At 40.0% G+C, this 23,616-nt stretch overlaps 1 protein-coding gene across 4 annotated transcripts in view; it reads right to left on the reverse strand.

The window, feature by feature from the left end:
* Myof (myoferlin) overlaps positions 1-23,616 on the reverse strand; it is a 150,488-nt gene that overhangs the window by 65,366 nt on the left and 61,506 nt on the right. For 2 of the 4 annotated variants that reach the window (XM_047552795.1, XM_047552793.1), the window contains exons 13-20: positions 22,906-23,009; positions 19,831-19,899; positions 19,692-19,735; positions 17,157-17,239; positions 14,962-15,000; positions 10,860-10,984; positions 9,306-9,422; positions 631-808 (exon numbers count right to left, since the gene is read on the reverse strand). In XM_047552795.1, coding sequence (XP_047408751.1) covers positions 631-808; positions 9,306-9,422; positions 10,860-10,984; positions 14,962-15,000; positions 17,157-17,239; positions 19,692-19,735; positions 19,831-19,899; positions 22,906-23,009 — 759 coding nt within the window. The remainder of the gene's footprint in view (positions 1-630; positions 809-9,305; positions 9,423-10,859; positions 10,985-14,961; positions 15,001-17,156; positions 17,240-19,691; positions 19,736-19,830; positions 19,900-22,905; positions 23,010-23,616) is intronic. The other 2 variants (XM_047552796.1, XM_047552794.1) reach the window with 1 other exon arrangement.

Genomic DNA, 23,616 nt, shown 5'->3' on the forward strand with positions numbered 1-23,616 from the left:
GTTCAGTAAAGATGCCTCTTCCCCAAATATTTCAATCCACAATAAGTCAAATCTAATGATGCAAATCTGTGGATATGAAGGGCTGACTATATTTTACATGCTACAGCGGAAGCTCCTTAAAAGCAGAGACCATTTCTCACTCATCCAACTTAAATACTAACTGCTATTTAATCCTCTTAGCACCTCTGAAAAAGATGAAGAAACTGAGGGTTGGAATTAAGTGATGTGGTCAGGATCACAGTGCTGGTGAAGACCAGAAGCTTGATTTTTCCAGTGCCTGAGTCAGGGTATCATCCACTTCACCTATTCAATGCAAGAAAGATTTGGGCAGAGTAGTGGTATGAGCTGCTTTGAGAGCTCAGTATTAATCAGAGTTGCCATCTTGGGACTTTACAAGGCAGAGCTGGTGTCAAAGCCAGACATGTTGGCAGGGGTAGGTCCTGGCAATGGGACCTGCAAATTCTTGGGTTTGACCTTTCTTGAAGGTGCCTAAACTCCAGCCAAACTCTCTTCCTCTAATGCTCTACTGAGGATACTGGCTGCCAGTGTGAGAATACAGTCCATACTTTTTGTCCTGGGGTGCATTTGCTGTAAGCAAGCATAGGAGAGAACAGTTAGTGTCAATCTTACCATCAAATATGGCACGGCTGTATTGAGTGGTTGATGCCAAAGGTTTACAGGTCGCGTCAAACTTGTTGCCATAGTTCCCAATGCTGACTTCAAACTGGATGGCCTCGCCAACATCTTGCAGCATGGTGGCTGAATGGAACACAGCCGATAGGCTGTACTTTCGCCTTCGCTGATATTTCTATAAAGTATGAGCAGACATAAGTGAAGTTTGGTGAGGTTCCTTTTGCCCTTATTTATGGGTGGATTTCTATCAGATATAATTTTAAACCTAACTGATTAGTGCTGAATTAAATACCAGTGGAGAATGTTCTTGTACCCAGGAGTTCCCCTTGTACTCTCACAAGTGGGCAATGAGAGAAGTGCTAAGATGTTCATCCTCGTGCTGATTGGAGTACAGGTACAAAGTGACAACAATACCAAGTCTATCTGCGGGTCACAGGCTAAGCAAATTATGTTGCTGTCACATAATAGAATGAAAGTTCACAAAGACTTAAGTATATCCATATGCGTGAATGTAGAGAACAGGTGTATCTTATGTGAATTCTTAATGAATCCTTAAGTGAATTCATTAAATATATTTTAAAATACTGGCACGAAGAAGGTTCTGAAGAATATAACTCAAATCGTTAACACTAGTTATATTGGAGAAGGTAGATTATGCAAACTTCCTAATTTATATCTGTCTAATTCTTTAAATTACTTAAGTATTATGTTTCTAATCAGAAATAATAGTATAGCTAAATAAGTCAGACACAGAAATTATCTCATGTTTTTTCTCATATATGGAAACTAAAAAAACCAAAGATGATCTGAAAACAGAAGAGGGACTACTAGGGTGTGTTAAAGAAATTATGAGGAGGAGGAAGAAGGGAGATAATAGGGGAAAAGGAGAGGAGAGGGGGGACAAGATCAAAGCTCCATATACTCATGTATGGAAAAGACAGTGAAAATCGTCAATGCGTACAGCTAATACATGCTAATAATTATAATAAAAAGAAATCACGATAAAGATTTTTAATGTCTGATTTTTAAATAAGTGAAAATAGGTAAACGTTCCTTCTTTCTTTTCTCTAAATGACTTGTTTACCGAGTGTGGGTGTGTATGTGTAAGGAAGTTGAAGACAGGGCCAACAATAACCACACTGAGTGTCTATCAGTTTAACAGAAATGACCCTGAGCCCTCAGGCCCTCCTTCATGGGCACATCTGGAATCTACATGCTGCCCCAAATTCTTGTTCCCATGGTTTTCTCTCCTTCTTCTTGGCCTATATCCTCACTGAACGTCAGGCATTTCACATTCTTCAGTCAAATAGCTGTGCAATGGCTTTGGTAGTCATACTTTGTTATGTGTGAGGCTCTCTGCCCCTTACTACTGTCACATCCAGAGTCTGTCCCGGAAGCCTGTTGATATCCAGTCTCTGTGTACCCTTGCCCAGGTAGGAGGTAAGGACAACGGTGGCTCTGACCATAGCCACACTGACTATGTTCCGCTGGTGAACTTACGAGACCCACAGATGACTCGAATTTCTCACCATAGCAAGTTTAATTCAAAGTCATTCAGCCCTGTCATCCTTCGGTTTGAGATTGAAGGCGACACAGGTATCAGACTTTGGCATATAATGACTTTTTGTTGTTGTATTTGTTTTCTTTCCAGTGCTACCTCACTGATAATTTTGTACTACAATCTAAATAGTAATGTAGTGACACATTTCACCTCCAGGATGTTCATAAAAATTACTTGACCCCAGTTAGGATGCTTGCTAACTGATTATCCTTCCTTCACTGTCCATCTGTACCCTGGCTTTTATTAAGTCAAATGAATCACAATTACAGGTGGGTCTTCTGACTTGTATGAAGCAAGAATATGGTCACATAATTTCAGAAGTACTCATGCAATCATTTCAAAAGCATTTTTTTTTAAATTGTGGTAAAATATGCAAAACAAAACAATTTCTATTTTAGGTGTACAGTTCAACGGCAGTGGATCCATTCATATTGTTGGGCTACCATCACCAGCCACCCACCCTTAGAACTCTTTTCATCTTATAAAACTGATTCTCTGTACTCCTCAAATAATAACTCTCCATTTCCTCCTCCCTCCAAGCCTGGGCAACTACCATTCTATTTTCTGTCTATGAATTTGACTACTTTAGCTATTTCACATAAGTAGAATTAGGCAGTAAGTGTTCTTTTTGTATCTGGCTTAATTCACTTAGTAGAATGTCCTTAATATCTTTCATGTTGTAGAATGTGTTAGAATTTTTTTTTGTCAGGGGTATGGGGAGTACAGGGATTGAACCCAGGGGCACTTTACTGCAGAGTCACATCCCCAGCCCTTCATATTTTTTATTTTGAGACAGGGTTTCCTTAAGCTCCCTAGGGCCTTCCTAAGTTGCTGAGGCTGGCTTTGAACCTGTAATCCTTCACCTCAGCCTCTTGAGTCTCTGTGTTATAGGCATGCGTCATCATACCCAACTGATTCCCTTCATTTTTGAGGCCAAATAGCATTCTATTGTATGAATATACATCACTTGCTTATCCATTCACCCACTGACATACACTTGGATTACTTTTGCCTTTTGATATTGTGAATAATTCTGCTGTGAACATGGGTGAGAAAATATCTGTTTGCAATTCCTGCTTGCAATTCTTTTATGTCTATACCCAGAAGTAGGATTGCTGGATCAGAAGGTAACTTTATTGTTCATTTTTGGAGAACTGTTTTCAGAACTTCTGGCAGTTCCAGTAGCTTGTAGTCTTGAAGAACCCCTGGACATTCCATCATTAGAGTCTCCATTTTAGTTAAAGGAAATTTTTGTCATGGCCTAATAGACCTTCCAATAAGGCTTTGTCAGAAACCCCTCTGAGCCTCAGCATTTATTAGAAGTCTTTCTAAAACATCGGTTTACAATCTCAGCTGCACACTGAATCACTGTGGAGCTTTAGCCTGTGCATCGTGAGTTTAAAAGCTTCCCTACCTTAGTCCACTCTTTGGTAGACGCCCTTGGGGGATTGAAGCCATTTGTCAGATCTGTTTTAACTACTCATAAATGAGCCCCTTGAACTATCAATGCTTCAGGATTGTATAGAAATTGTGGCCTTGAGTTTGAATTGTGTAAAAAATTAAGAAGTAGGAAATTGTTTGTATTAGTTTAACTTCTTCTTTACAAACCACTTAGAATGACACAAGAGAAGGGAAGGAGCTAAAAATAGAAAACATAATTTGGGGCCTGAGTTAGGGCCTGGAAGAAAATAACCAGTATTTAAGCCAGAGCTGTTAAGCCAGAGTCTTCAGAGGACAGTGACAACTCATCGGGATACTTGGGAGGGTGGAGACTGTCTGGCTGGGCCTGCCATTCCATTAGAATTTCTTGGATGTTCTCATGCAAAATTTGCAGCCACCCACAGAAGCCCTGGTAGGACCCTCACTCTGGAGAGTTCGAGCTTTGAAAAGCACAGTCTGAACTTCTGGCCATCACAACTCCCAACAGAGGGGCACACAATTCAAGCAAACTGCTAAAGACGGAGCATCCTTGGACCATCTGCAAGTCAGGACTCCAGGAAGAGCAGCCCTGCCATCTGCTCCTCTGCCCCAGGGTCCCACTGCCTCACATTAGGGCAACTGAGAATTTTGCCTGCCCCCAGACCTTTCCCACTTCCCCTCTGCCTTAAGGATACAAAGAGATGGAGAAAGGAAGAAACAATAAATGCCATTTAGAGAAGCTGTGAGCCTCAGCTTTTGTTCAGGACCCTCCCTTGGCTGCCTTGGGGCAAAACTGCCCAGAACAGGGGAAAGTTAAAGAAAGTAAATTACACTCTGTTGGACCCGGATGAATGGATGTTTCTTAAATTATGTAAGGCTTAAGGGCTCTCTTTCTAATCTTCAATGACAAGCAAACACAATAGATGAGGTGGCATATAGGGCAGGGTTTCAAAAGTCATTTGGGAGAAGGAGGTGATGTTTTGCTAAGCAGGTTACTCATCCAGGGTAACAGTTTTTGAAAGTGACTGTGGGCACAGACAAGAGACATTAAAGGTCAGTGATAAGGAAGACATGCTCCAAAGAAAGTTGCCCAACTTGATACCTTTGGTCTATTTACTAAGGATGGCTGATCGCTGTTGGAGCTAGAGAAGAATCTGAACATGCTGTTTCAAGCGATATTTATGGAGCTCTGAGAGTGGGCCAGACCAATGAGAGATCTCAAGGAAGTTTCAGCTGAGTGGGAGAGAAAAAGCAATTCCATAAAAAAATGCTAAGAGAATATGTTAAGTTACACATGGGAGGTTGGGAAGGAGGAGCAGGGAGGATGTGGTTCAAGAACAGAGTTCAGATGATGGAGACAAAAAAAAAAAAAAAAAAAAAAAAAAAACAGGGTCCTTCTGGGACAGGGCAGAGGTTCCAGAAGCCAGCAGATGTTTGAATGATACTGGGTTTGCAACACTTGATCTTATCTCTGCCTGATTCCTTCTGTGGAAGCCGCCAGGCTGGCCCTTGCGATTCCCACTGCATTGCAAGATCTTTAACCAGGCCCACTTGGAGCAAGGTCAGTTCTGCTCTAGGGAGATGGGGGAGTTCTTGACCCTTTGGCAACCAAGATACCTTTTTGTTGTGGCCTCTTGAACTCTACCAAAATTTTTTGTTGTTCACATATGTCTCAAGATGTGGCACCTCTGTAAGGTGGACAAGGGTCACATGCATTCCAGGTTGACTGAACTAACTTAATCTTATTGGCAGGTGGCACAAATGTACTTGTCTCGTTCTCCTCTGGGGTTTCTGGTTGCTTCAAGTATGGACATGTCCTCAGAATCTCAGTTCCTTCCTGCCTTTTAGTGCTGTCAGGTTCTTCCATTTCTGTTTCATTTTCTTATATCTGATTTTGATTTTTATTAAATTCACAAAAATCTATTTTGTTGCCTTTGTTTAATAATTTGGAGCTCAGAAAATAAATTCTGTTTTATATACCAGTTAATAAAAAGCTATTCTTTTATATGGACACATACTGTGGACAATATATAATCATTGGCTCTTCATTTTTATTTTTTGCTTTTATTTTTATCAAATGAATAAAGTAAGTTGTTTTGCCTGTGTGTGTTTGTTATTTGCACTAAAGAAAACACTTTGATCCTGCATTTCAGTTAACAAAGGGTTTTTATTTTGTCCTTTGTTGGGTCCCTCTCCTCACCCTGTTCCCCCTCCTCTCTTTATGGTTGTTTGAAACAAAGAGAAGAAGCATGGACTTAAGTTGTGTTCTGGTGATAGAGAGAGACATCATAATGGTGGAATGTTCATCTGCCATGGTATTTCTTCATACCTTTAATTCCAGCTAACATCTTTAAGAGCCAACCTTAGTCCAAAACTACTCAAGTCCAGAACCACATGCTGTCATGGTACATTTCCTTGGAGGCCTGTAGATAGTTTCTAGCCATTTTTTCTACATGATCCTGGCAGTTAGTAGCTTGTAATACATTACCCCGTTTTCCCCTCTGCCCTCTCCTGTTTTTCATTTTTCTTAATATGTCTTGAAGGTCTATTGTAGTTCCTAGACTTCAGAGAGTTGATAGTATTGTGGAGTGGATTAAAAAGACTGACCAGGACCTGGGGGATCTGTTGCTTTTGGTTCTGTGTGTGTCTCTCTCTCTCTTTTTTTTTAATTTTAGTTGTAGATGGACACAATACCTTTATTTTATTTATTTATATGTGGTGCTGAGGATTGAACCCAGTACCTCACACATGCTAAGCAAGTACTCTTACCACTGAGCTACAACCCCAGTCCCATGGTTCTGTGTCTTTTTAGCACATAAAAAGCAACACAAAATGGGTGTGCACTGTATGATCTCAGAATCTTCCCTATGGAGGTTCTTCTTGATATCTGACCTATTTTTCAGAATTTGGTTTGAAGTATCAGGATAAGTCCAGCACTCAAGATCTTCAATTGCTCTTGATCAATTGCTCTTGATCCTTTTCTGGTATTATATTAAGATGGACTTGTCTTTTGTGTCTTAGTTCACTTGGGTGATAAACAAAAATATCATAAACTGGGTGACTTATAAATAATGAATATTTATTTCTCACTGTTCTGGAGACTGGGCAGTCCAGAATCAGGATGTCAGGAGATTGGGTGTCTGATGAGGGCCATTTGACTATCTCATTTGGTGGAGGGAGCAAAATAGCTCTCCAGGGTCTCTTTTAAAGGAACACTAATCTCATGAGGGCAGAGCTCTCGGGATCTATTCACCTCCCAAAGGCCTCATCTCCTAATACCATCTGCATGGAGGTTAGGTTTCAACACACGAACATAAACTATTCAGACCATACCAGTTTATAAGGACTATCTTCCTGAGATTACAGCAATCTTCAAAATTCGAGAGCGTCATAATATCCTAATATTTCCCTAGCAGTGCCAAGAACAGCAAACATAGGTCTCCCTCTCACCGGTGTGCACACCTGATGGTTGGTTAGGTGTACTGACCAGCATTTCACTTGCCAGCCTCTTGACTTCTGATTTAAGTTCTCACATTAGCACATGTCAGGAGTGGTCAAAAGTCTTAATGTTTCTTATATACATCAAGGAACTTTGGGATCACTCAAAATTAGTCAAAACCCTTAACGTTAAATCCAAGAATAGCATTATGACATTAATTGCATAATGGTATCATATGCATTTGTGTAGGGTGGTGCACAGAGAGTAGGGTAATGGGGAAGGACTCACTCATATTTTGAGTGTTATCCCCCAATGAATTATTATAAAAACCTGGTCTTTATATCTACTTTTATAAGAGATTGGTTCAGCAAATAAAATTCATCCTAAGACTTTTAAACTAGATCCATTAATGTATAAAAACTGGAAAAACTGTCATGTAAAAGCTATAAACAATTTCTGATTCTAGAGCAGAGATATAAATTCACATCAAGGTGGAGCACTGTTTTGTTTTAGAAAAAAATTATTGAGGGCTGGGGAGATAGCTCAGTTGGTAAAGTGCTTGCCTTGCAAGCACAGGACCCTGGGTTTGATCCCTAGTACTACAAAAAAAAAAAAAAAAAAAAAAAATTATTGAATGGATCTTTAACTATAATGGAAAGCAAACATCTACCATTGTTCTTTCACAATTTAAATAATCTGAATTGAACTGTTCAATTTGGGAACTAAATTTTCAAGTGCATGATTTAGCCAGGGCTATATTATAACCTTTGCTAACTTGGAGGGGAGAAATCTTTCTTTCACTGTGTGAAGTTGGGCTGAAATCTTTCTTTCCCTGTGTGAAGTTGGGCTAATGCCCTGTAGCTTGTTCCTGGGCGAGGTAATGTGAGGAGTGGAGAGAAACAGTCTCAGGAAGAATGTGGAACATGATCCTTTACTCTCTCTTTTTTTTCATTTTTTAAGATGTTGATAGACCTTTATGTTATTGGTTTATTTATATGTGGTGCTGAGAATCAAACCCAGTGCCTTACACATGTTAGGCAAACACTCTACCACTGAACCACAACCCCAGTCCCATGATCCTTTACTCTTAAAGGAAGAAATAAAGAACTAAAATTGGTGCAGCTCAGGAATTGGACTATGGATGTTCTAAACATGCTGGAAAACTGAAGGATCCATAATATGCTGCTTTGGATGCTAACCCAATATAATTGTCTTCTTGGAAGTCAATGAGCAAAGCTACCTGGTTCAGGAGAAAGGGGAGAGTTTTCTCTCAAGGGAGTGGACATTCTCCATGTCCATCATCCTGAAAAGACAGGACTAGAAGGAAGAGAACAACCTTTGCTCAGTTGGGAACTCATGGCTGCTGGAACTGGCCTCTGAAACGATGTGTTCAGGGCACTAGCAAAGTCCAGAGAGGCTGAGAGCTGAGTTCAGCCACAGGATGCAGCCTGGAAGCAGACAGGGAAGTCTGTGAGACTCAGAAAGCTGTTCTGAGCTCATGGGCTCTGACAATAGTCATAGTTAGCAGTTACTTTGTGGTATCCATTTCACTGTGTTTCCCTATTCTTGTCTCAGAGCTTAAAACTTTTTAAGAGTTACTGTTTGTTCTCTCCATAATATGAGAAAATGAGAGAAAGGCTTGTCCTGTGCTTGAGATGGTGGGTAAAAGGGGCCAGAATGGCCCAAGGAAGCTGGCAGTCCAGGTGATTGGGAAGCAGCAAGAAGTGGCCCTGGGCAGAGGAGTGTCAGTGAGCAAGCTGTTCTTCCAACAATTCAGACTTGTGGGACCCAAGAGTATAGACCTGAGATTCTCAGAAATAGTTAGGAAGGTGAACTTGGAAGACTTCTTGTTTCAAGGAGGAAGGGGGGCTCAGACATAAGCCAGTTGCCTGTGAAAATGGAAATGACTAGTGGTTGCTCTTATTGCTACCTCCTTATGACTCCCAGCCCCAGTTGGCAAACAGGACACTCAGTTTGGGGTATTTCTCCTCTTTGCTAGTTTTCAGTAGGGTGCTAACATCTCAAGGGATTGACATCTCCTTACTCTGACATGGCTGTTGGACATACACAGCGAGGTTGTTGAAAGCATTTGCCCTGAGGCAGGTCTTTCTCCAACTCTTCCACAGTTGACCCTTCAGTCATCCTCAGTCCCCTTCAGGTATATTTTTTCTGGCAGGCTCATACCAGTCATTTTATTGCCAATCCTCTAAAATACCCCTTTACATATGGGGCATCAGTTACTCTAATATTTACCTCAACAACCAGCAGGTCATCATTTGAAATGGGCTCAAGCTTTTTATCCGGTGGTGTCTTTTCAAGGAAAGTGCTTAATTCAACCAAGATCCTGCCTCTGTAGGCAACACCTTCTCCCTGAAAGGCAAGACACAAGATTACCCTACCAGACATGGATAACAGCCAAAACAACTCTGTCTTTCTGGTCAGGCTAATACTGCTACAAAACATTTCTCCTTCCCAAGGCTCTAACTTCCAAAATAGATCTGTCAGCAACTCTTGCAGCTACATTCAGGTCTTTGGCTTCTTTTTTTTTTTTAACTGATTTTTAATTGGTACATTATAGTTAATAAAAATGTAATTCCTTGTGAAATGTTCCCACATGCACATGACATAGTTTGGCTAATTTCATTCTTCTTTTCCTCCTCATTCCCATCCCTCTTTTCTCCACCTAGTTCCCCTTCCTCTACTCCACTGTTGTTCCTTCTATTAGTTTCATGGGCTCCTACCTATGTTTTTTAATTTCATATTTCTCTCTAGCTTCCTCATATAAAAGAAAACATTTGATCAGGTCTTTGATTCTGAAAGAAGAGCCATCTACTTGAATAAGGATCCCAAAGAGTGCCATGGGATGCTAGGGCAGAAAGTGATCTTAGTCATGGCTGGGAACAGAGGCTTTCAAGCCACGCTCTGAATCTGGAAGGGAGTCTATAAGGCAGGGAGGTGGAGGCAAATGGAGATATAAGCTTCCCTCATTTTACTCAAGCAGAACAGCTCTGCATTTATCTGTGTCAACTTGGCTTTTTTCTCCCCTCTTCTCAGAATAAGGAGGCCACCATGCTGGAAACTGGGTTAAGTCCCAGTAGTCAGGAAATAAAGGAGGAAGAAGTTTTGGGTGTGGTGGAGAATGAAGATGAACAGTGAACACTCCTCCCACCATACCCAGCAGAGTTGGCAATAGAATCTTCTGGAGAGGAAGGGAGGGCCCCCATTCCACAGTTGTCTTCCACCTCTACCTTCCCAGGATTTTTTCCCTCTAGCCTAGTCCCTTTCCTGGGCCATGAGAGATAACCAAATGACATTAGGCTTCCATTGTAGTAGAAAGAACATTTCCAATCTCTGGGGCCCCATCTTCTCATCTATGAAAGGAAAGAATTGGATCAGATCAGGGATAACAAAGTGTTTCAGCAGGCAATGCACATCACTGTCAATTGCTGGTAAATTCCTGGAATATGGTGTTGAAAAGAACTGCAAGACAGCATGTTGTCTTAGGAGGAAAGAGAGCCAACATTGACTACTGATGTTTTCCATAAGTGTAAAAGTTGAGGGGGAGAAATGTCATTTGCTGTCACCAAATTAGATTAGATGATCTCCAGGATCCTTTCTTATTCTCACATTCTAAGATTTGAGGAGTTCAAGACTTGTACCCTTCAACAATTTATCAGTTGTGTGGTGGGTCTGTGTGCATATGTGCATACAGGGAATAACCCTGAAATAGGATATAAATTACAACATTATTAGAAGGAATCACATTAACCAGTGCTTATTAATAGCAACTTTAGTTGAGATACCAACCTTTCCAGTATTTAGCTCATCATAGGGGTCTGGGAATCCTGTGTACTCTCTGGGGCTTCCATAAAGGTTCAGGTAGCATGGTCCAAATGTCGGAACAAAGCCCACTTCTGTTTCTCCCGTATTTGCTGAGAGATGGACATAATCATTAGATTTCAAACTTTAAGGTTCAATATATTAAAATAAATGTTAGTTATTAGCTGGTTAAGTGAAGCTATTTTTCTCCACTTTGTTAGTTATATTAGTGAAAATTATAAGCACTCATGTGACTTGCCATATTTCCTTTCTGTTATCGCTATGACATTAAATAAACATTGTGGGGATATTCTGGTCCAATACATTCCTATAAAAAGATAAAGCTATTCAATTGAAGAAATAATGAGATGTTTTTAGTTGATCACATTTTTTGCAAGTTTACCAGTGGCATTGTATTAAACACAAAATTGGTAATTGAGGTAAAAAATTACATTGTTTTGAGTAGTCAATTAAATGATGCATCAGATTAACTTAATTTGTTCCAAAAAGAGGTCATTTAACCTCAAGCAGTTAGTGTAAATCTGGCAGATGCTGTTTAAAATACATTTAAAATTTTATGTGTAACAATGAACTATTTGCCTATGGTAATAATCACGTGCTATTGAGAAGTGATATAATTACCCTTCATTACATTCTATCTCTGATGATTATCTGATAAACTCTATATTTCTGCTGTTTGGACTCATCAAGACTACTAGTCATTAAAGGACAACTATAGCTATGCATGGAAACAGTCAAATCAAGAAGAAATTGTAGAAGAATGCCGGGAAACATAAGAACTATCTCCAATAATCTGAATGGTCCCTAAGTAAAAGGGATGGATTTCCTACAAAAGCAGAGTTAGGACTTCTGCTGGGAGATATATGGAGGCCAACTTTGGTTCACTCAGTGTAAGGAAAAATGCTCTGTGAATCAGAGATGTCAAACAAAGGACAGATGGCACGGGGGTAATCAAAAGACATATTGAAGCAAAGGTTTCTGTCTTTCAGGCTGTTGTCAAGATAATTCCTGGTATGGAAGTGAGGTTGACCAGATCACCTCTACGGCCTTTTCCAACTTAAAGCACAAAACTAAGGGTAAAATGTAAATGTGGAGTAGCAGGTGAGCAGAATGAGTATGAATAATCAATTGACCTAACCACATTGACATACTTCACAGTCATTTTCCCTCTGTGAAGCTCCCTGCAATTCTAAATGGAGGAAGGTAGGAAATTTTTCCAGGCATGATGGAAAAAATTAGCCAATCAGAAATCTCAGTGAAGAGAGGCAAGGGAGAGGCATTTAACTTAAGATGCAGAAAAGTAATACATGATAGTTTAAGAGCAACTCTTGGTAACACCTTGGGGTATAACATTTCATACCTGTTTGGAAATTTTTTGTGAAACCCAAATCAGGATCAACAGTTTTCCTAACAGAGATTTCTGTGAATCATGTTATTGTCTTCCAGACAAATGAGCTGGATGAGATAAATGACTATGACATTAAAAGATAAATTGGTTTGGCTTTATCCGCTCTACTATGTGGAACATTGCAAATTATTAGTAAGTAGGATTTAGACTTTTCTTGTGCTAAAATATTTCAGTGTGGGGGAGAGATGTGGGGTAGGAATAAGGGATTAAAGCAGAGATTCATAGAGAGGGAAAGAAGTAACTTCTAGAAGATGAATTAAAAATGTTGACATTGGAATGGATGCTAAAGCTATTGCTCCCTAGTCATGTCACAATGTGGATGGGGAAACTAGAGCTCACAGAGGTGAGGCGACTTGTCGAAGACCTTGCAAGTTGGTAGATTTAGGTCCAAATCTTGATTTCCAAAGCTCAGACAAGATCACCTTTCATTATCATCCATTCCTCTGGTCTAATCTCATCTCATCTCCACCTGGTTCCCATGGGTGACTGTGTTGTTTGTCATGAATATTTGCCTTTTGTTAAAGATCTCCAGGGATGGAAACACAAAATGTCAATAATGACCCACTGCAGGTCACCTTGATACCTAGGGCTTAATTCTTTTTGTACAAACAAATAGCTTTTCCAGTTTAAAATACTTAAAATGCCCTTTGGCTTGTTCAGTTGGGTACTAACATGAAGGCCCTTCCTTCCATAAGCTCATGTGTTGTTATTATTTAGATGTGAGGTGTCCCCTAAAGGTTCATGTGTGGGACAATGCAAGAGGGTTTAGAGGTGAAATGATTGGGTTATGAGAGGTTTAACGGAATCAGTGCATCAATCCATTTAAATGGATTAACTGGGTGGAAACTGTAGGCAGGTAGGGTGTGACTAGAGGAGGTGGGTCATTGGAGGCATGGCTTTGGGTTTGTTTTGTCCACAGTGAGGGAAGCTCGCTCTCTTTCTCTCTGCTTCTGGTGTGATATTCTGAGCATTCTCCTCTTCTACACATTTCTGCCATGATGTGTTGCCTCACCTCATGCCCAGAGCAATGGAGTCGGTGGTCCATGGACTGAGACCTCTGAAACTGTGAGCCCCAAAATAAATATTTCCTCTTTAAAATTGTTCTTAGTGGGAGTGGGTGGGAATGGAAAGATAGTAGAATGAAACAGACAGTATTACCCTATGTATATATATGATTACATGAATGGTATGAATCTACATCGTGTACAACCATAGAAATGAAAAGTTGTACCCCATTTGTGTACAATGAATCAAAATGCAATCTGTACACATATAAAAAATTTAATAAAAAATTTAATAAAAAAAATAAAACTATTCTTGTCAGGCCTTCTGGTCAAGGCAGCAAAAAACCTGACTAAAATATGTCAACATGATCTCTTAGGAAGGCCTATTCTCTCACAAGCTAGGTGCCTTCCTGCCTCCAAATATTCCTAACCTATTTTATGCACAGTTGTCACCTCAAACTTCCCAATGTCCTTCCTGAAGAGCCCATAAAAAATAAAGTAAAAATTCTTTATCCTAGTCATCAGGGTTTCCTGTGATCTCGCTACAACCTAATTCTTAAACAGTATTTTTCATGCCTTCCTTGTCTCTCTGAAGCCATTGGCATTTTGAACTTCTATAAATTATTACTGTATATTTTAGTTTTTAGAACCTTAAATAGCGGCTTATCTCTGTGACTAGGGTATAAACTCTTTTCAGGGGGAGAGGCAGAATTTAAGCATATTTCATTTCAATTCTCTAAACACCCAGTAGTAGTTCTATCATAGAGTACTCCTACAGAAATATTTGTTAATTGGTGGAACAAATGAATGAAGGAATGAAGTGTTTCCTAATCTGCCACCTATACTACTCGGGACTACTCTGTATCCTACAAAGTCTGATTATAAGATAATGAGATCGATTTCTTAAAATAATTAAGAACTGGACATTGTATCAAGAAAGGCAGATGAAATCACTTTAGAGGTGCACAGAGCTTGAGAGTCAGCAAAGCTTCCTTTGTGGAATAACTTTTTGCCCTCTCACCACGACCCTGGGCAATGAGCATGGCAGGTGTTACCAAATTTATTAGACTGGTGACTCTCTCTAAATCACAGAATCCTCATCAATTAGGGAAAAAAATTAACATCTGCCTTGGGGGAGTTGTGATGGCCAAGACTGAGCAAACTTGCAAAAAATGGCGTGTGTTATGCAATCCAAAGTACATGGTATGATGCCTCACATTTGGGAGGTGACCTTCAGGGTAAAAAGTGGAAAATGTTCATATCTTCCAACCTAAAGATCCACCTTGGAAGTGGGGAAAAGCTGCTTCATCATTTCAGAATAATTGATCTAGTGTCCCATAGTTCTACCTACTGAACATAAACAATGACAAAGATGTTATATCTCACAAATAATTATTTGCAATGAAGCCACACATGATGGGTTGTGCTTCTAGGTGAAAACAGGAACAATGTGGCAATGCCGGATTAGCATATTTGTTTTAAGCTTAGCCATGCAGCACGGTTGTGCTCATAAACAGCTATTACTCTAGCAAAACTTATTACTCTAGCAGCAGAATGTCAAAAAAAAAAAGTTCTAAAGGCAGTCAATTAATACATTCTTGGTAAGGTAAGAGTAAATAGAAAGCTTTAAGAGACAGCAAAATTACAAAGCATAAACCTGTGTATGATGCAGACCCAGTTCCCGAAGATGAGAAATCTATATAGTGAAAATATGATTGGTTAAAAAACAAGAGCGACATGGGCATTATAAAACAGACACTGAAAAGTTAATCAAACCTTGTGCCAGCTAAGTGATTTAGCAACAATCGAAAAATCCCAAACCCAGACCCAAATCACATGACTCTCTTGTAAGTTATACAAGTCCTTATGGGTTAAATGTAAAATGGCTCAAGATTTTGTGACAATTGTCAGAACCACCACACACAAAAGACCCAAACTCCCCAGTTGGGACCAGCATCTAAGAAGGACCAAGTTCCCACTGACAAGGAAGGGCTGGTGAAGTTACCAACACTTCCTGTTTTTTATAAAACATTTACTTGTCTTATGGCTAACTTAGTTGGGACCAAGGCCAGAAAATCCAAGTTAATTTAGTCTGAGGCTGTGTAAGCAAACGCCTGTGGTTAAGCTTATAGTTAATGGCACATTATGTTATTCAAAGCATGGTTTGTTCTTCTGAGGGCGGATGACAGCTCATTGTTATTTTGAGACTCTAACAGACTGTAGGGCCTACAGTGAGAAGGTCTTGGAGAGGGGCCAAACTGCTTCTAACCATTTCTGGTTTTAATTCTTCTGGGTGGGAGTGAGACTGTTAAACTAAATGAAGAACTTAATATTTCTTGAATAAGTATCTTTAGATATTAATTGATGACTTCCCACTACAATAAATGGATTTAGGTCCTTTTGCCCTCCTCTCCTATAGTTTTAGCACCATTTTAAATTCCCCTGTTGGTTCTCTTTGTTACTGAATCTGTAGTGGCTGTATCTGGATTGCTTGCTCACTCCCTAAGAAGAGGGACTGGTGTCCCAACCCTCCGCCTCCTTCCCCTTCCTCCTTCCATTTCTAGTCTCTCTTTTCTGTCTTTCTTTTACATTGTAATGAGTAATGACATGTACATTCTGTTCAGAACTTGGACTATGAGTTTTATAAAAATAAGAAAATATGGGCATGGTGGTACATGCCTGTAATCCCAATGACTTGGGAGGCTGAGGCAGGAGGATCTTGAGTTCAGAACCAGTCTCAGCAACTTAGTGAGGCCCTAAGCAACTTAGCAAGACCCTGTCTCGACATTAAAAATAAAAAGGGCTGGGGATGTGGCTCAGTGGTTAAGTAGTCCTGGGTTGAATCCCCAGTACCAAAAAACAAACAAAACAAAACAAACAAACAAACAAAAAACAGCTGGGCAGGGTTGCACATGCCTATAATCCCAGCAGTTTGGAGGCTGAGACAGAAGGATTCCAAATATGAGGCCAGCCTCAGTTATGTAGCAAGGTCCTCAGCAAATAAGTGAGACCTTGTCTCAAAATAAAAAATGAAAAAGGACTGGGGATGAAGCTCAGTGGTAAAACCCCCCTGGATTCAATCCCAGTGCCCCCCTCCAAAACAACAACAACCAAACAAAAAACCAGATAGAATCCTGTCTTAAACAGGACGAGAATGAGAGAAACATGACTTCCCAAAGACAAAATTTTGTCCCAAATTCTTTAACTTCACTCAATATGTTTGATATATTGACAATTAACAAGATTTTTTTTGGTAACAAAAAGTAAGCTTATAGTATAAATGTTAGCATGAATTTTTCCTCTTATCGTCTTAGCTTCTTTCCTTCATTATCTAGTATTACTTCTGGCCTTCACACAGAACCATAGTGTTGGGTTCAGGCCAGCAGTGCTCAAGCACAGAAAATGGTTAAAGGAGAAATGCACTGGTTTCAGCACCTGTTAGAGTGAAAACAAAACACACATAGCTTAGGGAGTAGAGATTACATGGCTCCCTGGCATCTGAGCTCATTATGCCAACCAAGAGAATCAACTGAGGAGGGAATATTACTTTATATTTGGGTGACTTGTGCCACTCTGAAAAATCAGGTGCTGGCACTCTGTACTAACAATTAAGACTTCACATAGCTATGGACAAAAGGCTTTGGGTAGGAGCAAGAAAGTTGTTCAAATTGTTTGTTGCTTGGATTATTAATTATTCTGCTAGCTATCACCAAAATATCCCTGACATGGATCATGAAGCTCATCACATTTGGCATTTAAGAAACCAAGCCTATTTCCAGGTGGCTCCCCCAATCCATTCTTCCGCTACAAGTTTTGTATCCTGTCTCGTTCCAGATCTGCTGAGTGTCTTACCTTCTACTTCCCCACCAGATGCAGCAATTTTAGAGAGGTATAGATATGTTGTCCCAACTACATCATTTTTGGTGAGACGATCCCTGCATGAAAGAAAGGTTAAGATCTGTACCTATGAATACATGTCTTCATTTCTTTTTTTTTTTTTTTTTTGCGGTGCTGGGGATCAAACTCAGGGCCTTGTGCTTGCAAGGCAAGCACTCTACCGACTGAGCTATCTCCCCAGCCCCATGTCTTCATTTCAACAATAAAAAGATATCAATACATACCCACCTTAAGGAGTAATTAACCAAAGACTGAAAATATTTTTTTAAATAAAGATAGAGCTGGAAAATACCCCAGACGTCAGAAATCATAAAAAACTCCCCACCCTCATCTCCTACCCAAGTTTTTTTTCAATAAGTTAGGGACCAAGAGTGTACATTATAATAAATGTATCTCTAATGCAGATGTCTCTCTAACCACCCTTTAGAAACACTGATCTAGTTAGACAATTCATTCAGCAGGTATGAAAGTAAGATTTTACAGAAAGGTCAAGGGATTTTTCTATGGCCACACTTAATACCATTGTCATAAAATGAATCAGTGGATGATAGCCATGTTACATTATGAGCATAATGTAAAATCATATCACATAAAATAGTTCTATATATCTTATTTTACCATTCATACTAATTATGATGATGGCTTAACAGTTACAATGGGCTATATCTAAGGACACATTGTAGGAAGAAAAATGTCCTTCTAATTCAATTCACAGATCTATTCAGTACCTACTATGTGATAACTGCTATTTCTCTCAGTGTAGCTGCTTTCCTGAAACCTAAATCTTGCCTATGTTGTGGGGACAAATTCACCCATGCTCTCTACAAATTATAAAACATTGTATGTCCTTCTGTGGGTATCTTAGAAAACCTGTGAGCCTAACCATAAAAGGGTCTCAGGTTGGGCACATATTATGAACACTGTTTGCTTCAGACCTCTTATTTTTATTTCACCTAGTGGCTTGTCCACTCTGAAGTCTAAGGCCCCATGGGAAGGAGGGAGCAAAGTCGCAGTGTTTTGGGGAAAGATTAGAGAATAGTATATTCTATTACTGAAAGTGACTGACTCAGTATAAATTTTCTGGAGAAAAGATTATTTATGGGCATTAAGTCACATGCAAAGTGTTTGAATATTTTTGGTTCATTCAGGTGGGTTTGGACTATATTTAAAGAATCTTTAGCTTTCCCTGAGTTGTATAAATACCATACAGGGATGTGTGACCTAAGATCTGGCTCCAAGTATTCTCCAGGTAAACAGGGTCTTTCTGTTCATCCTAATTTACACTAACTGCTTTGGAGAGGGGCAGCCTAAGTCAGATAAAAACCCACATTTGTTGTGACCACTGGAAACTCTGGGATGGCTCCATCAGTAAACAGTCCACTGCAGAGTCCCCAGATCAGACTGGTCATCTGAGTTACCCACACTCCTGAGGCACTTCAGGGGTCTCAGGTCCAAAATTCCTGAAAGTCGAAAATGCCTTAAAACTTTCTTACACTAAAGAAGGGAGCATTTAGTCCTGAAGGCCCTACCCTGGCTCTCCATCAATTCTGGTGTAGTCTGAACAAATGAGACCCACTCTCCTCCCACATGCCTCCCTGCCAGGGACAATAGGGTACTAAGATGAGAGTCAAATATGTTCGGCCAAAGGAGAAACTGTGGAGATAGCCAGGCCCAACCAGATCTCTAACCATCCAAGTGATTATGGGCAAGTTGCCTAACCTCTCTGAGCCCCAGTGTCCCCACCTGTAAAAGGAAGTTAGGAGACAACCCTACCCTGCAGGGTTAATCTAAAGACTAAATGGGATAATGTAAGCCAGGAACTTGGCAGTGCTCAGAAAATGGCAGCCAATATAATATGCACTCGTGAGAATGGTGAGAACGATGATGGTGGTGATGATGATGGCGATCATGGCAACAGTGATATTTGCCATGTTTCCACTCTCAGAGATCCAAGGGTCATAGTCGAATGCTCCAGCTAACCAGAACATTCTGAGAATGGTCTTGTTATGGCCAACAGTGCCGAGAGGTTGGTTGAGTAAAAATTCCATTAGAACATTTCAATGTGTTTTTCTTTGTCTCCCATTTATCCATTTTTCTCTCTAACAATAACAAAGAATTGCTCTCAGGGTATTTTGGTGATTCTTCCCAATAAATGGCTTATTCTATTTCTGAAGTCTATTTTGGACAGCCTAATGATATTTAACCCTTGCTTCTTATCTTTTAGCATTTTCAGATAATTTTCTCCATCTGCTTACGAGCAATTGAACCAAGATGTCCAAAGCTTTTCTGCTAAGCTTTTTCTATAATTACTATCTTTTAAAGAAACCTCCTAGTTCTAGAAGCAGTTTATTAGAAAAAAGTACTTTCTTCCTATGGAAGGAAAGCAAATATTCCAGGAAGTATAAATTGAACCACCTACCATAAGTTCCACAATATCTAAATGTTTCATTCTTTACTGTTGGATTAGACACATGTCTATTTTCAACTCACCAGTCATATACTGTTAGTTTTATTTTTTCACACATTGAAGGAAACTGTTAAAATGAAACAGAAAAGGGGGAATTATTTCTCCATTTACTTAGTAAGTAGTAAATATCCTTACTTTTTCTGAAAGAAAAGAGATTCAAACCTTGATCTGAAGATTGACGACTTGATTCCACTCTGGGTTTGCATTTTTCTCAATTATATTTGTGCAAACCTGTAAAAATCACCAAAGCAAACTGTAGGCATTCAGGTTTCTAATTGCCAAAAGTTAATAATATTTTCACACTGGACTATGACATCAGCAGTTTACTTATTAGTTATATACTTAGTGACTTGGTTAAACTTAAGACATTCCCCCCTGTGCTGGGGATCTAACCCAGGGCCTTGCACATGCAAAGCATACTCTCTACTACTAACCTATACTACCAGCTTCCAAACTTTATTTTTCTTGATAATGATTTGGTAAAATGTGACATGGATTTTAAATGATTTTTTGTTTCTTCTGTGCACTAATAGCTTGTTTTTATTCAAGTCTTTAATTTGTTTTTAATAGCCTCATGTCTAATATTAGATTAATGTAACAATGAGAGAGTAAGGTTTCTTGAGTATTTATCACACGCTGTCTGAGAAGCACCTCATTATTAACACATCCCAACAGATCTTTGGATCCTGCCCACAGCCTCCTCCCTACCCAAAATGCTCCTGTCCCAGGGTTCCATCTCTGTTCACTCAGTTGCTTGGCCTTACAGAGTCAGCACAATATCCCTCTCCCCCTAACAAGCCCCATCCAGTTCAGTAGTACAGCTTGATGCTCGTATCTTCACGGACTTCCTGAACTATTTCTCCCTCAGTCACCTGCAGCTGGCTCCTCGCTGAATCCCCACTTCCTCTCTTGCCTTCCAACTCTCACATCACTCCACCAGGTAGCATTTTCAGCAAGCTCTCAAAGTGCATTTATAAGGTCAGATCTCTACCTGGCTGATAAAGCACTACCTGCCCTACGCCTCACATCTCTCTGACCTTATTACTTATCCCCTCCCACCCCCCTTGCTTGCTCCTCTCCAGCCACGGACGCAGGAATTCCTTCATTGCAAACACGGTTCCTCCTTGGCCCCTCCCATTACTCTTCTCTGCCTGGAAGTCTGCTCCCCAGATCTCTTCACATCCAGACCTCTGCTCAAATGTCACTTCCTGAAAGGTGTCCCACCTGATAACCTCACTAAACACCCTACTCCCACACCAATCACATCTTATCATCTGCTTTATTTTCTGTAGTTCTAAGCACTATCTGAAAAAAATTCAATTACTTGTTGGCTTGTTTATTGTTTGTTATGGCTCAAATGTGTTCCCCAAAACTTTATGAGTTGAAAACTTAATATCTAAATTCATTCACATACATATTTTTTGGTTTTGGTACTGGGCATTGAACCCAGGGGTACTTTATCATTGCCACATCTCCAGGCATTTTTATTTATTTTGAGACCAGGTCATGCTAAGTTGCAGAGGCTGGCCTTGAACTTTCAATCCTCCTGTCTCAGCCTTCTGAGTGACTGGGATCACAGGTGTGCACCACCACTACTCTGGGCCACCTAACACTATTGGTGTTAATGGTATTTTGAAAAGGGGCCTTTGAGAGGTAACTGGGATTGGATAAGGCCGTGAGAGTGAGGCTCCATGTTGGCATTAGCAACTTTATTAGAAGATGGAGAGGGATTTGAGCTAGCACCCTGGCTCTGTCTCTCTACATGATGCCCCTCATCTCCCCATGATACAACAAGAAGGCCCTCACCAGATGATGAGTAGATGCTGGTGCCATGCTCTTGGATGTCCCAGTCTCCAGAACCATGAGCCAAATAAACTTATATTCTTTAGAAATAACCCAGTCTCAGATATTTCATTACAGCAACAGAAAACAGATAAGTCAGTCCATTCCTTTCTTATAGGCTCCATGAGAACAATGGTTATCCCATGTTCATTTCTATATCCTCAAAGCATAGGACAGTATCTGGTACTTAGTAATTACATAGGGCAGTATCTGTACTTAGTAATTACATAGGGCAGTATCTGATACTTGATAATTACTTCTCAAATTAATTAAACCTCTCAATCTTATGAGATTATTATTGCCCACAGTTCAGGAAATTGAATGGGGTGCCTCTGGAATGGGTGAACCAGAATTTAAATTGACCTGGAAGTGAGGGCTTCCGCCCCATGCCCCAATGACACCCCCCCCCAAGAATTAACACTAAGTCACTAGTGTGTGACTTTCATTAATGAAGGGTTCAGACACATGGAAGTTGCTAGTTCATTATGTCCAAGATATGCTATTTTATGGAATAGTCTTCCCATCTCTGACCATCTCTATGGTGGTTACAGGTCTCCTTACACCAAGAGTCTCCCAGTTTTTCCAGAAGGCTAGGATGGGGTGTCCCCTGTGCAAGTCTCCAGTTTCAGCCTCTTGCTAGGGAACAACAGGGTAGAGATGTGGCAGAAGCGAGCAGCTGGGAGTCTTGGGGCCACAACCCACCACAGTTACCAGGATGACTGTGGTTGACTTTGAAGCTTGCCTAAGATAGAGCTAATACTTAGACCCGGTAAAGAACTCCAACAATTCCAAGGTAGCTTTCACTATTCCAATCTTTCAAAAGTCTGAATTTTTGGCAAATGGATGAAGTTGTAGAATATCATGCAAAGTGAGATAAGCCAATCCCAAAAAACCAAAGGACAAATGATCTCTCTGATAAGCAGATGATGATACATAATGGGGGATGGGAGGGAGGCAAGAATGGAGGAAGGAAGGACTGTATAGAGGGAAAGAGGGGTGGGAGGGGTGGGGGGAAGGAAAAATAACAGAATGAATCAAACACCATTACCCTACGTAAATTTATAATTACACAAATGGTAGGCCTCTACTTCATGTACAACCGGAGAAACAAGTTGTACCCCATTTGTATACAATAAAAAAATAAATAAATTAAAATAAAATAAAATGCAAAAAGAAAAAAAAAAAAAAAGGCTGAATTTTCTCATTTGAGTCCTACATACTTTCCACTCCAAAATAAAGCTGTGAAGAATTCTGGTGTGTTCTGATTCAGATTATCTGTGTTCCTGCAGACCAGCCCACTCATCAGGGGGGTATTTGAACAAAGAATAAGCAGGAATTCGCTTCAAGGAAAGCACCATACTTTAAATGTTTATTCTGAGAGGATCACAGACCAACCTTTTTCCCAGCAAAGGAAACTTCTACAAAAGGGTCCACAAGGTTTTTCTTATCTGCAGTGCCACCAAATATTTCCTTTACCGTCTGTGAGAAGGCATCATCCACTGGAAAGGAACATGTCACACAGCAGAAATTAAATTCGATTCTCTTAAAAGAATAAAAAGTATTCAGGAAAATTTAAAAATTTCTTCTATACGGGAAAACGGGTACAATAAGAACTGTTCCCTGAGGTGGCAAGCACTCATGGCAGAAATCCCCTTTGTCCTACTTGAGAGAGGGAGAAAATATCTTCGCCCTGCAGTTTTCAAAGTCTACAGGAGCACCTTGAAAAATAAACCTACAAATTATGATGTTGAGAACTGATAATGTATTGAAGAAGAAAGTTGAATTTTTAAAAGTGCAGTCAGACTGAGTAAGAGGCAATTCTCAAACTTAGGCCTGGTGCTTAAGTTTGGAAAAGGTGCTTTAGGTCAAAATTATATAGGTCCAGTTCTGACTTTGTAGAGAAATTCAAGATGATTCCCCATAAGCATAAGTAACATAGTTGTAGCACATCAAATCAACTGCTAACAGATCTCTCTGTTTAACAAACTCAAAAAGCACAGAGATCAGCTGAACAGATCAGACTAGGAAGTAGAATGTGAAGCTTGATTTACTTTATTTCAAGACATTTTTGAGGGAAAGAAGGTATGGGGGGCATTCTAGGATCTT

This window comes from Sciurus carolinensis, chromosome 5 (assembly GCF_902686445.1).
Source record: "Sciurus carolinensis chromosome 5, mSciCar1.2, whole genome shotgun sequence".
NCBI lineage: Eukaryota > Metazoa > Chordata > Mammalia > Rodentia > Sciuridae > Sciurus > Sciurus carolinensis.